Source organism: Notolabrus celidotus, chromosome 22 (assembly GCF_009762535.1).
Source record: "Notolabrus celidotus isolate fNotCel1 chromosome 22, fNotCel1.pri, whole genome shotgun sequence".
Classification (NCBI taxonomy): Eukaryota; Metazoa; Chordata; class Actinopteri; order Labriformes; family Labridae; genus Notolabrus; species Notolabrus celidotus.
This window is the reverse complement of record NC_048293.1, coordinates 5,508,379-5,520,504: the sequence shown is the minus strand read 5'-3', so window position 1 is coordinate 5,520,504 and position 12,126 is coordinate 5,508,379. Positions and strand designations below refer to the sequence as shown.

Below are 12,126 nucleotides of genomic sequence, written 5' to 3'. Positions count from 1 at the left end.
CCTCTTAATATATTTACACTTTTCATGAATGTAAACAGCAAAAGCAAGATCACACTTCTCCATAATTGCCCCATGTGTTTGTTGTTAGGCAGAGACCTTTAATCATGCCTCTTTCTCCAGGAGCAGCTGATTGATTCATTAGCAGATCTCCACAAAATGCCGCACATTCTCACCCTCTCCCACTTGGACGCCAGTGTAATTTCTTTGTGATGTGATTAGTGGCACTTTCACTGAGAACAACAAGCCCTTTAGCTAATCTGGAACAAAAAAATCCACCAGTGAGTGCGTCCAGCACGCCTCTGCTGACTGCTGCCACTCACTGATTCTGTCACATACTTTAGCTGCTGCCAGCTCGTTGTTGCCAAGTGGACTGTGGCACGCGGCCAGATCATCAAGGCTTCTGGCATGGAGCAGAAATCTCCAAACTAAGATATAATTCTCCTATTATACTCAATTGTGCATGTGATAGGAAATCTAGATAAGTCACTGAAAGATAAACAACATAATAGTTATAATCTTGGACCGCATCAAATATTTCCATGAGGAAGTATGACTGCGACTAAATGAACTGATTTGAAACTGTTAGTCTCATTATAATTACTGCAGATTAAGTTAACTGTAGCAACATAACTGCACAAACCCACATGAATGAATACAAACAATGACATGGGAATAACACATGTACATTTTGTTCGGAGGTGGAATTTTCACTGTGTGACTCTGTTGCCTTCCACTTCTTTATCTCTTTTTTAATCCCTGTGTATTTCCTTCATCGATTTCAAAACAGCCCTGTATTCTTATCCTGACTCCTCGTCTACATTCCCTCCCGCAGATAAGCTAATATCAAAGCAAATACTTGGCATGCTTTGAGGTAAATATAACAGTGTGTCTTACTCGCAGCTGTTAGACCGTGCAGTGAAAGACAACCCTGCTTGGCCATATGGAAAAGTGCTAGAAAAAGCTCTTGTTTTCACTAGTCAGGCTGAAAATCTGGATCCGTGCTTGATGTGAATTCTTCTGCAGTGATGCAACAAGAATTTCAGCAAAACCCCCTTGTTTTTTTTTCCTTATCCGACTCGCCCCTTCCTCTCTCTTGCATGCATCTCTATCCATCAAGGAGTTCATGAACTTTTGGTTTGTGGATGTTATATTGAATTAGATTGCAAATGTCAGTTTGTTTTTGCCTCAATCTCTGTTTATCTGTTGCTATCTGTTAAAGCGCCTCTTGTTCTGTCTCAACTCCTGCTTTCCCTTTTGAGTACTTTTTTACTCCAGACATCCAGAGCTCCACAGCACACACACACATTCACACGGTGTAATTCAACACTCTTCTTACTCCAGCTCTGCATGGTCTCTCAGGCCCTGATACTAACCCTGCTCCCCACTCTACTCTCTAAATCTTGCTCATTCTCTCGCCACACCCTACTTACCCCAATGCCTGACATCACTTAATGCACTCACTCATGCATACGCAAACACGTGCACACACACACTCACTATCCCACATACACACACACACACACACACACACACACCAGTCAGCGCGGGCAGTCATGAAGCTGGACGCTGAAGTTATGTCTCTCCATTGTTCTTTCGAGTAAAAGCTGCTAGCGTAAGCTAGCAAACAAAGAGCGGAATTGTGAAACAGGCACCCACACTCACAATCACACACGAAACACACATCCAAATGGACTGAGCAGCTGTACGGGAAAGAGCTTATTTCTAAATTACTTGGCATCTGTCCTTCTACCCAGTCACTTTTCTTCCTTGACATTTATCCAGTGAAAATGTGTACTTTATTTCCCCCAAAATAAGACTTCATCTAGTTTCTTTAACTATTTGTCTTCTGTCAGCTATTTTCAAGTTGCTGAATAAGCATTTTATATAGGTGAAACAAGTTTAAAATGTTCTATAAAGGAGTACTTCATTATGAGAAAAGTGCTTAGTTGCTTTCTTGCCTTGAGAAAGATAAGATGACTGATTCCACTCTCTTGTCAGTTTGGTGAAAAAGCTAATAAACTACAGTCAGGAGGAAGTTAGCTTGCTTTACTTAGCACAAACTCTGAAAACAGGTAGAAACAGATAGCTGAGCTCGGTGCCCCCCACAAAAAAAAAAACCTCACAGAAGTTAAAGGTATGAGCGTGCATAAAAACACAACCCCTTTTTTGTTGTATTTCAGCTTTTTGAGTGAATTGAGCTAGCATAATATCAAACAAGCTCTGGAAGTTCTAGTCTCTGGTGGTAATAGTTAGCTTGGCTTAACACCAACAGTATGATTGATAGTATCAAAAATGTTCATGCTTAGCCTGGTGTAAACATCAAAAACAAACAGATATAGCTAGCTTAGCTCAGTCCAAAGCTGACTAAATCAACCCTTGATGAAGTGATGGCCTAATAGCTGGAACAAACACAACTTTTTTTTTGTTTCATTTCTTGCAAGGATTAAGCTAACTGATAAAAGAGGGGCTCTACAGGTTCTGATTTTTGGTGGTGAACATAGAGACCAAAACTAACAACCTGTATAGTTAGAAGTGTAACGTGAGGGTTCGATGGGTGGTAGTTGGATCACTCTATTAATAAGAAACAGCAGAATGGAGACGGATAGCTTTCTCGAAGCACTTTACTTTAGGCACACTGGATCGGCATAACAACACTTCCTTGTCACTCAATCACATGTCACAGAACCAACCAATGAGAGGCCAGGAAGACCGAGCTCCAGGTAAATGTAATTAGAACCACAGAAGTACATTCAACATGTTTTGGTCCCAACTAGATGACGCCGTAGAAATAATTATAACAACGTACATACACCAATAATAACTTACATAAACTTATATATTATTAAATAGTTTCCAAACTGTCTTTCCTATTAAAGCTTACAGAAGCACAAAAGTCCTTAAAAACATAACTTTTGTTGTTACACCTAAGATTTTGACCCAACACAACACTTAACAAGCTCTACGGGTTTTGGCCTCTAGTAGTGGTGGTTAGCTCAGGTAAGCACAGACAATATTCAATATTATCAATTTGTTTTTGTTTAGCCTAATAGGAAAACTGCGAACAGATTAAATAAGCTTTAACTGATGGTAGCTTGATATTCTAGCAGCTTCTTGATTTGCACTAAGGTAAGCTCATGGGGTTCAGGGTATTTACCAAAAAAGAATCTTTCAATGGCATGAAATATTGTATGCATATGTTTCAAAAACTAGACATGGAGCGTTATTAGAATATGTTCAGTTTTTGCTCAAGTCATAACTTAGTAAGTTTGGTGAGTCATTACATGTTGAAACACTGCTCTTAATATGCTCCCCTTTAAACTGTGTTTTGCACACAGTTTAAACATGAGTTGTTGATATTTCTAGGCTCTAATTAAGACTTCAAGCTGCTGTGCACATAACAGTATCTGCCCAGCTTGCTAATTAGAAACATAACTCCTGTTAATGCTTTCTGTGTTAACATCACATTACCTCATCTCACCATTCTGTTTGAGTGTGTGACTGTGCGTATGTGTTTTTATTATCCAGTGCTAGTGTAATTTAATGGTGGGGCAGGTACACCCCTATAAAAAAAAATGTGTTGTGTAAATGAGCCATTTATTGGGTTTTCCACATGAACGACGCCCCTGGAGAAGCCATACTTGCTATGGTTTGCACAAAGGGCTTTCTAATGCTTCTGCCCAGCAGTGATTACACTTCCCCTCAGTGTGTCTGTGTCAATGTGTGTGTATGCGGGTTTGTCCGCATATGAGACGAAAGTGGGGTGCGGTGGGTCTAAGAGCTGTTTCCTGTTGGTGGGAGTGGGACAAAAATCTGTTTCCTCTGCCAAAGCCCTCCCCATTGTCTGAGGCTTCTGTGTTCTTTTATGAAGCGCACAAAAACACACAGAAACCACGCACACGTACAGATACACACTTACAAAGGTTCACTCTGAAAATAGAAAAAGTGGGAGCACGCAAGGGCAATAGCACAGGTCACAGTCACTTTAAGCCACAAAGACACTTGTGCCTGCGCAAGCGTGTACACACCACAACCTTTTCTTGTATCTGCGACCTCCTGGATTGTCCGGGCTGAAATAGCTTTGATAGTGCTGACACATACGCTGACAAACGCTTTGGCTCTGATATAATGAGTGTGTGACTGTATGCATGTGTGTGCTCTTTAGGGAGTGTGTGTGTGTGTGTGTATAGGCAGCATGTGGAGGAGCTGTTGGTGTTATCTACCGTTCATTCTGAACATTCCGTGACAGCAGCAGTTGGGGAGTATCTCTCTGTGTGGGACTGATGGATTTGAAAGGAATTGTTTAATTTTTTGATTTTGCTGTTCGGGGAGTCTAAAACCACTGACACGTAGAACATAATTCCTGAAAACACAGAGCTATGTGTTTCAAGTTCTGGTCATAGTAAGGGAGAGGCTTTTAATGTGGGTACAGGTTGCTCTTGGAAAGAATTTTATTCATAAATACATCTTAATCTTATCAGAGGGAGGGCTCCAGCACATTTCAAACAAAGTGGAATTAAAGAGATCTCAGAAGATGTTGAAGCTAGAGCTGGAGCTAGGGGCAAACAAGCCAGTTCACTATGGCAACTCTGTGTCCTCCAGGTAAAAAATACAAACAAAGAAAAGACAACATGAGCTTTGGCTGTGGTGAAGTTGCAGTTGGGATGGTTTGAACTGAGTTTGGTATTGTTTGTCGCAGCAACATACAAAACAGAGAAAAAAGGTACAGCACTTTTGTCCTTTAACAAAAAAAGATGAAGAGTACATGTGAGGATAATTAAGGGCTTGTTATACCAGTTGAGAACTGGTTTGAACAACTTGTAGTTCACCACACAAGGGATCAAAAGTCTTTAGTTGATGCAGACGCCCACGCTTTTCAAAGTGGGTTGAAAAGCAGCAGGAGACATATTGATGATGAGTGCAGTCCTCTAATAATCTGACTAACTGGTGCTTTCCAGTCAGACAACTCACGTTTACTTAAGATGAAGTTTATTGCAGCATACAGTATTGTGTTTGGCGTATGGGCTCCATTATTTAAATGCAGACATTTAGGAGTAATGAGATAGGACTAACCCCCCTGGAGCCTGTAGGTGGATGCCGGGGAGGAGGTGGGTACGAAGTTTGCACACAGCACTGAGCAGGACAGCAGGAGCACTCGCAAAGCAGAGGCAGAGACAGGGACACTTGCATCTTAAATAGACCGCCAAATGAGGATGTTGAGATCAGCTGATAGGGAGGATGATGATGTGTCAGTATGAATAAGTAGAACTAGCTTGCAGGCGGCACTCCATTTAAATGCATAATGCTCTTAAGGTGTTATGAATGACACTGTCAAACCCCAAACCCAAACCCAAACCCACTGCTAACCAAGAAGTTAAGAAAAGTTTCCATTGCACAGTCCTACCCCATCTCCAAGCTCCAATAAAGCTTGATGCTTAGTTAATTTTTGATCTTCAATATGCAGTATCACCTGTGAAAACACACTACAGTTTGATGTAAAGTGTGTGCTTAGATAACAGAGTGAGAGTGCACCCCAAAAAAGCATCAGACACCCAGACACACATTGTAACCTTATTATCTCAATCAATCAATCAATCAATCAATCAATCAATCAATCAATCAATCAATCAATCAATCAATCAATCAATCAATCAATCTTTATTTATATAGCGCCAAATAACACCAAACGTTATCTCAAGACCCTTTTACAAACGTAGCAGGTCTCAACCGTACTCTATATTAAATTATTAACAAAGACCCAACATCAAAACAGGATAAGACTCAGTCTAATCCATCATTCGCAGAGCACTTTGCAGTATTTAGCAAGTTACAGCAGCATGGACAAACTTCCTTTAACAGGCAGAAACCTCGAGCAGAACCAGACTCATGTTAGACAGCCATCTGCCTCTACCAAGTTGGGGTGGGAAAGAGGGATGGAGGAGAATAAGAGAGAGAGAGAGATGATAGTGATGAAATGGATTGTAGTAGTTGTTGCCGCTGGAGTCTCATTCATACATTAACACACAAGCATGTCTACTTGTTTTATGCAATTTTTGAGGTGATATTTTCAAATGTCCTTATATCAAAGAAAGTATTCCCACAAGTGTACAGCCACAAATAGGGTAAATTCACTTGAATGGGTGTATATGAAGAGGTGGGCGTGTGCAGACCTTGAGATGCTGGAGTTGCCGTCGGTCATCATCCAGCTGCCTCCTCTTGTTTTCAATCTCTGTCTGCTTCTTCCTTTTCTCCTGTCACAGCAGATATACACAATATGATTATTCTGCATGTGCAAAACAACCCAAAGAATGTAGTGTGTCAGATGTTTTTAAAGAATACAACACAGTGTCTCTTAAAGATGAAGATGTTTTAACAGAAAAACTAATTGAAATGGGTTTTAATGACTTAAAATTCTGATTCTTTTGTCAAAGTTTATATCAAAATGTACAAAGCTACCTAGATATTGTGCGTCTGAAAACACATAGAGGATAAAGCAGGCTTGATGAATCAAAGGCCGACATTGAGGAGACACTGTGAGACAGACAGAAAATGTGCAGTGAGCTGTAGCTACTGCATTAGCCTCCCATGTCCTCTAATGGGTGAAGGAGATGGGATTTAAAAGGTTGAGTCATTAAGATGAGGCGGTCAGACCCTGACAACCGCAATGATTTGTTGTTTCTGCAGCCATCAGTGTGCCCTGATGTGCACTCTGCACGTGTGTGTTCAGAGAAAGAGAGAAGGACTGTCTGTGTATGAAAGTAACTTACAGCGATGGCCTGGAGTCTCTCCTCTTGTGACACCTCAGCCATCCTGAAAGACATAAAGAGAGAGACAGAGAGAGTCATAATCACATGTAACCACGATGTCAGACGTTGTACACAGAGACAAACAACTTTCCTCACAGCCATTTACCTTCCAACGACTTCCCAGTGACTGAGGTTAAATATCTGTCTGTTTGCACTATATCAGTGTCTCTTTCCTGTCAGGCAGAGTCAGCATAGGCCTGCTAATATGCTAGTAAGGCACTGCTGGAGATTCCTGCTCTAATAGGTTCCAGACCTAAGCTCCAGGATGCAGGGTGGACAGAAGCAGAGCTGAAGCAACAGTTGAAGGACTGAGACTTTTTACTCAACAGACAGGACAAACCCATCACAACATCAGGCTCCCTCTTACATAAGAATGTAGTAGTGACTGACTGACATTATCTCTTTCATGTGGAAAATTCTCCATGACCTCTGATATTATTCATAAATAAAGATATATCTGTAATAAAGATTGAAATATTCTCTGGAACGGCAAACCTCAAAGGGGATTTTCAAAGAGTTCCTCCCTCAAGGGTGTCATTTTCATTCCCACTGACCAATAACAAAAGAGGTATTTACCAAGAAGTGCTCATTGTCTCTCAACAAGTGTGTGTACTTGATGGTGAACTACAGGATTAATACACTGACTAACATTATGTAACATCTCTTCCCACTAAGCATGTGATTATTCAGCTTGCAGAAATGTTAAAAGCAATGTGCCTGAACAATTGTGCAGACTTTTTTTTAAACTAAACTCAAGCAGAATCTTGTAAAGTTAAGATAAAAACTGAAGCATATCATTGATCAATCCATTAGTGTCGGACAGTTCACTTGACAAGCGTGACATTCAGAGACTTTTCACTGTTCTGGGACATTTTAGAGACAAAACTGCTTGACGATTACTGACATGACAGTAAATTGTTTATGGATGATGTTGCAGTTGTTCTGGAGAGAAAGGGGTGACCTTTGCCTTCATATCTTAAAAAAGGTTGATGTGTCACGCCTTTGATTGCACATGAAACCTCTTACTCAAGACACTTTCATTGATAGTGGACATATTCCTGCCACTTCATGCATTGAAATGAGGACAAAATTGTTTATAAAACAACAAGAACTGATACTGAAACCCTTGCATGGATAAAATGGGACATGTTATGTAGCCCCAAACTGCTTCAGTGTGTTTAACTTCATATACTAAGACAGAAGCCATTCTTCTTTTATATCACACTCAGGTTAGGAGACATATTTGATGATATAATGTTATCCTGTTGTGTCCTATGTAGTATACATGTTGAGAATCTAACAAATAGCTAACCTTCAAATATAATTTGCATGAAAAAATAATGAAAATCAGAAGGTAAACATCACATTTGTTAACTGTTGTGCTACAGTTAGCCAGCTAATACTTGCACTAATTCCTAGCTAACATTAGCACTAGGAAGGATTACGTATCAAATAGAAAATTAAAATTAAAATAGTAGCAAGGAACAGACAGCAGATAAAAGCTAATGTTGGCATTAGCAAATTCCTAGCTAATATTAGCACTAGAAAGGATTAGATATCAGATAAAACACTCAAAAGGAAATGTTAGCAAGGTACAGGTTTAAAGTTGAAGTTAGTAAATAATGGCTAATGTTTGCATTAACCAACTCCTAGTTCACATTAGCACTAGCAAAGACTAGGTATCAAATAAAACATTAAAATGGACATGTTAGCTAGGTACAGGTTGAATGTTACAGTTAGCCAGTAACCTCCAACATTTGCATTAACCAATTCTTAGCTCATATTAGCACCAGCAAGACTAGGCATTGTATAAATCCATAAAAATGGGCTAGGTTAATTGCTACAGTTAGCCAGTATCCTACATTGTTTGAATTAGCCTGAGACAGAATAAGGTATCGTGTAAAACATTGAAATTTAAATGCTAGCTAGGTAGAGGTTCAATTCTACCGTGAAACATCAGCTGGCCTACTGTTAGCATTAAATCCTTTTCTGTCCAGCTTCACTGTTTGCTAGAATTTTTTAGCCTGTAATTCTATCAAACAGTTATGTTGGCTAACGTGATTAAAAGCTAATGCTAGCTGGTGTCTTTGGATAGCTAACTGGTTGTCAAATGTTGAGTTTTCAGTTGAAATACTGCTGGTGTCCCTCTTGACTTTTCTAGTTTTCCATAACAGGAAGTTGTAGAATTGAAGAGATTTGTCAAAATCCCAATTTGTATCTTGTTTCCAACCTTGAACACATCTGTGCAACATATTTAAAGCGTTTGAACTTGGGAGTGGGAGCAAGAACAAAAAGGCAGCCTTCTTAAAATTGCTTCAAGTTTGTTTCGTTTACAAAAAAAAGAAGAGGAGTTCTCATTCTCTATCATCCTAGATTTTTGTATGAGGGATGTGTAAAAATATTCACTTTTCTACTGACTGGAGGCGAAGTAGTATGAAGCACACAAAGTTTGCTCATCATCTTTGTGGCAGCTTGCCTTTTCCAGCCTGAACTGAAACTGTATCACAACACACATACGGGATTCTCATTTCACTGCATTGGTACAACAAAAACTGTTACAAAAGAGCGATGACAAATCGACTCTAGATCTCTCCACGCCCACATCTTCTCCAATTCCAGTAGAATCTGTTAAAACTGCTTGATCGTGTTGTTCTTCCTGATGACTGGCCAGGACACTCACCATCACTGTTTAAATTTGCTCACATCATTCCTGATTAGTCCTCACAAAGCCTGGATTGAGAGCATCAATAGAGGCTCCTATCTTGCCCTTGCTGTGGGGTTTTTGTCCGATTGCTACACTTTTTATTTCCCACACAAAAACATGAAACAGCACTGACTTCTCTCAGTACAATCAGAGGCATACAATTTTAGATCATGCTTGTTCGTTTGGTGCCAAGTCACAGAAGCTGAGAGACAAAAATCCTCAGGGGTGTAATACAGAAGGACATCCTGTAACATATGGCAATGTTTCTGGCACGTGCACAAACAGTTATACATTGGAACACAACACTGCTCTCTGCTCTATCACTTTGCCACATCACCGTCACATGAAGAGCCTTTGGAGAAAAAGTGAAACCACAATCATCTGATCAACCCCTCAAAAACACACATGAACACACACACACACACACACACACACACACACACACACACACACACACACATTGCACTGTCTAGACACATTCTTTCTAATTTTCGCTTCTCTCACTTTATCCAGCACAAACAGGAGGAGTGCAAAAACATCTGGAGATACGGAGAGCGAAATCAGACAGAAAGGGGAAAAAATTAAGCTCTAAATTATAACAAAGGATCAAATTCTGAATGTTGCTACTGATGTTATTCCCTAACCTTCTTCTCCTCCTTCCCCTCAGGTTACAGTGGAAGCAGGCAGCTATCTCACTGAGCCTCATCTGGATCAGTTCATGAGTGGTATGAAGGAGGAAGCAGCAGCTGACCATCCTGACCTGTAAGAGGTCACTGTGAGGAGCAGCAGAACTGTGCCAGCACACACCCTCAATGGAGCTATGACAGGCAGGAACTACACTGAGACTTGAGGTATGATTGCATCTGTTGGATACACTGGTCATAAAATAAGTGGGATGTTTAATTCCCCCTGACAAACATGCATACAAACTGAAAGTCAATTGGTTTACAAGGTACTTGTGCTCTAATGAAAAGGATAAGTGCTCAGTGAAGAAACCCATCCTGATATTTACGCTCCTCTGACAAGTTACACAACCCACTACATGTCCCCAAAACCCAAAACAGGAAGATAGACAGGCAGCATCACCAGAGTTATCAAGTGGGCTCCAAGTGGGATGCTATTTTTTTTGTCAAGCTAGGCCCACAACACCTCAGGGAGCCTCAATAGTAACCTCTAGCACCTTGATACATCATCAACGATCTGATACATTAAAGATACATTTCAAGCTACAACCGGTGCAATATGATTCACACCCCAGTCACGATGCAGTGATTCAACACGATGTGATTCAACACAGTGCAATTGGATGCGATACGATGTGATTCATTGATGTGAAGGAATGATGCTATGCAATTCAATGAGTTTGATTATTTATTAATCGAATCAAATGAGACCTTTCACATACTGGACTTTTTCACAAGTCTTGTATGAGTGTTCTTTGTTTCAAAATAAGTACAGTACAGTACAGGGCAGGGATTTGTGTCTCAGAGAATAGCTTCCTGTGTGGTGTTTGGTACAGAGGAGGATGTGTTTGAAGCCTTCTTTCTCTGTAACACTGTAAGGCTGGATATCTGTACAAATAAGGACGTCAGTTTTTGTCTTTGAACAAGAGAAAAATTGTTCACCAGTGGGACATTGCTCAACACTCTTTGGGCTAGTAGCCGTAAATGAATCCAAACCTGAAGCAGGGGATGTCGGGGGAGATGCTTCCCTCCATGGTCACACTGTGTCACTGCTTCAGGAGTGTATTTTAAAGCAGCATGGCACATTTGGCAAATTGCTGATCTGTCAAGTTGCCGGTTTCTCTTATAAAACCTGTGGGGTTCCTAAACGTTCAATTTGAAGTTCACAGGTAGTGGATATACTTGCTCAGCCTCTACTATGTTTCTTTTGCACAGCTCATAAAGCTCAAAAATCAAAGTAATCTCCAATCGCACGTTAACGTAATATCAGTCTTTCAAAGGGACATTTTCAAAAACTACACCAAAAAAATCTAACTGTTGAGTCGGTCACATTTCTAAATAAACTCACAGAACATCTAATCTTCAATGGATTGGATTCTTTGCAGGCATTCAGTAACTGATGCATCTGGATTTCATTCCAAGTTTGCATTCAAACACAGCTGCTCTACCAATGCACTCACATCGTACTCATGTCCATGTATTGATAAGATACATACGATAATTGGTTTATCTATATCACTGTGGCTCAAGCTCCACCCCCAAACATATCCATGAATTAAAAGGAAAACAGAGAGAAAAGTAAATGCTAAGTGGACTGTACTGAAATAGCTTTTACTTCAGTCTCCTTTTCTTTTTTTTTAAGTTATATTTTTGGCCATTTTTGCCTTTATTTTTATAGGACAGCTGATGAGAGATAGGGAATCTGGGTAATAGAGAATGGGGGAAGACATGCAGGAAATGGTCGACTGGCCGGGAATCGAATCGGCGACCCCTGCAACGAGGACTGTAGCCTCTGTATGTGGGGTGCTTAGACCGCTAGGCCACCAGTGCCCCTACTTCAGTCTCCTTATGTCACATTCACCCATTCACACCACATTCCTACACTGATGGCAGAGGATGCTATGTAAAGTGTCATCAGTTTTAACTAATCCCATTC

The 12,126-nt window shown here is 40.4% G+C and overlaps 1 protein-coding gene and 1 long non-coding RNA gene across 4 annotated transcripts in view; one reads left to right on the top strand and one right to left on the bottom strand.

Annotated features, from left to right (window-relative positions):
* LOC117806432 overlaps positions 1-12,126 on the top strand; it is a 57,267-nt gene that overhangs the window by 10,320 nt on the left and 34,821 nt on the right. For both annotated transcript variants that reach the window (XR_004629668.1, XR_004629669.1), the window contains exon 4: positions 10,175-10,358. This is a non-coding gene — a long non-coding RNA (uncharacterized LOC117806432). The remainder of the gene's footprint in view (positions 1-10,174; positions 10,359-12,126) is intronic.
* The window catches only part of palm1b (paralemmin 1b), a 35,345-nt gene that overhangs the window by 4,554 nt on the left and 18,665 nt on the right, over positions 1-12,126 (bottom strand). For both annotated transcript variants that reach the window (XM_034675374.1, XM_034675375.1), the window contains exons 2-3: positions 6,765-6,807; positions 6,168-6,248 (exon numbers count right to left, since the gene is read on the bottom strand). In XM_034675374.1, coding sequence (XP_034531265.1) covers positions 6,168-6,248; positions 6,765-6,806 — 123 coding nt within the window. In that variant the 5' untranslated portion in view covers position 6,807. The remainder of the gene's footprint in view (positions 1-6,167; positions 6,249-6,764; positions 6,808-12,126) is intronic.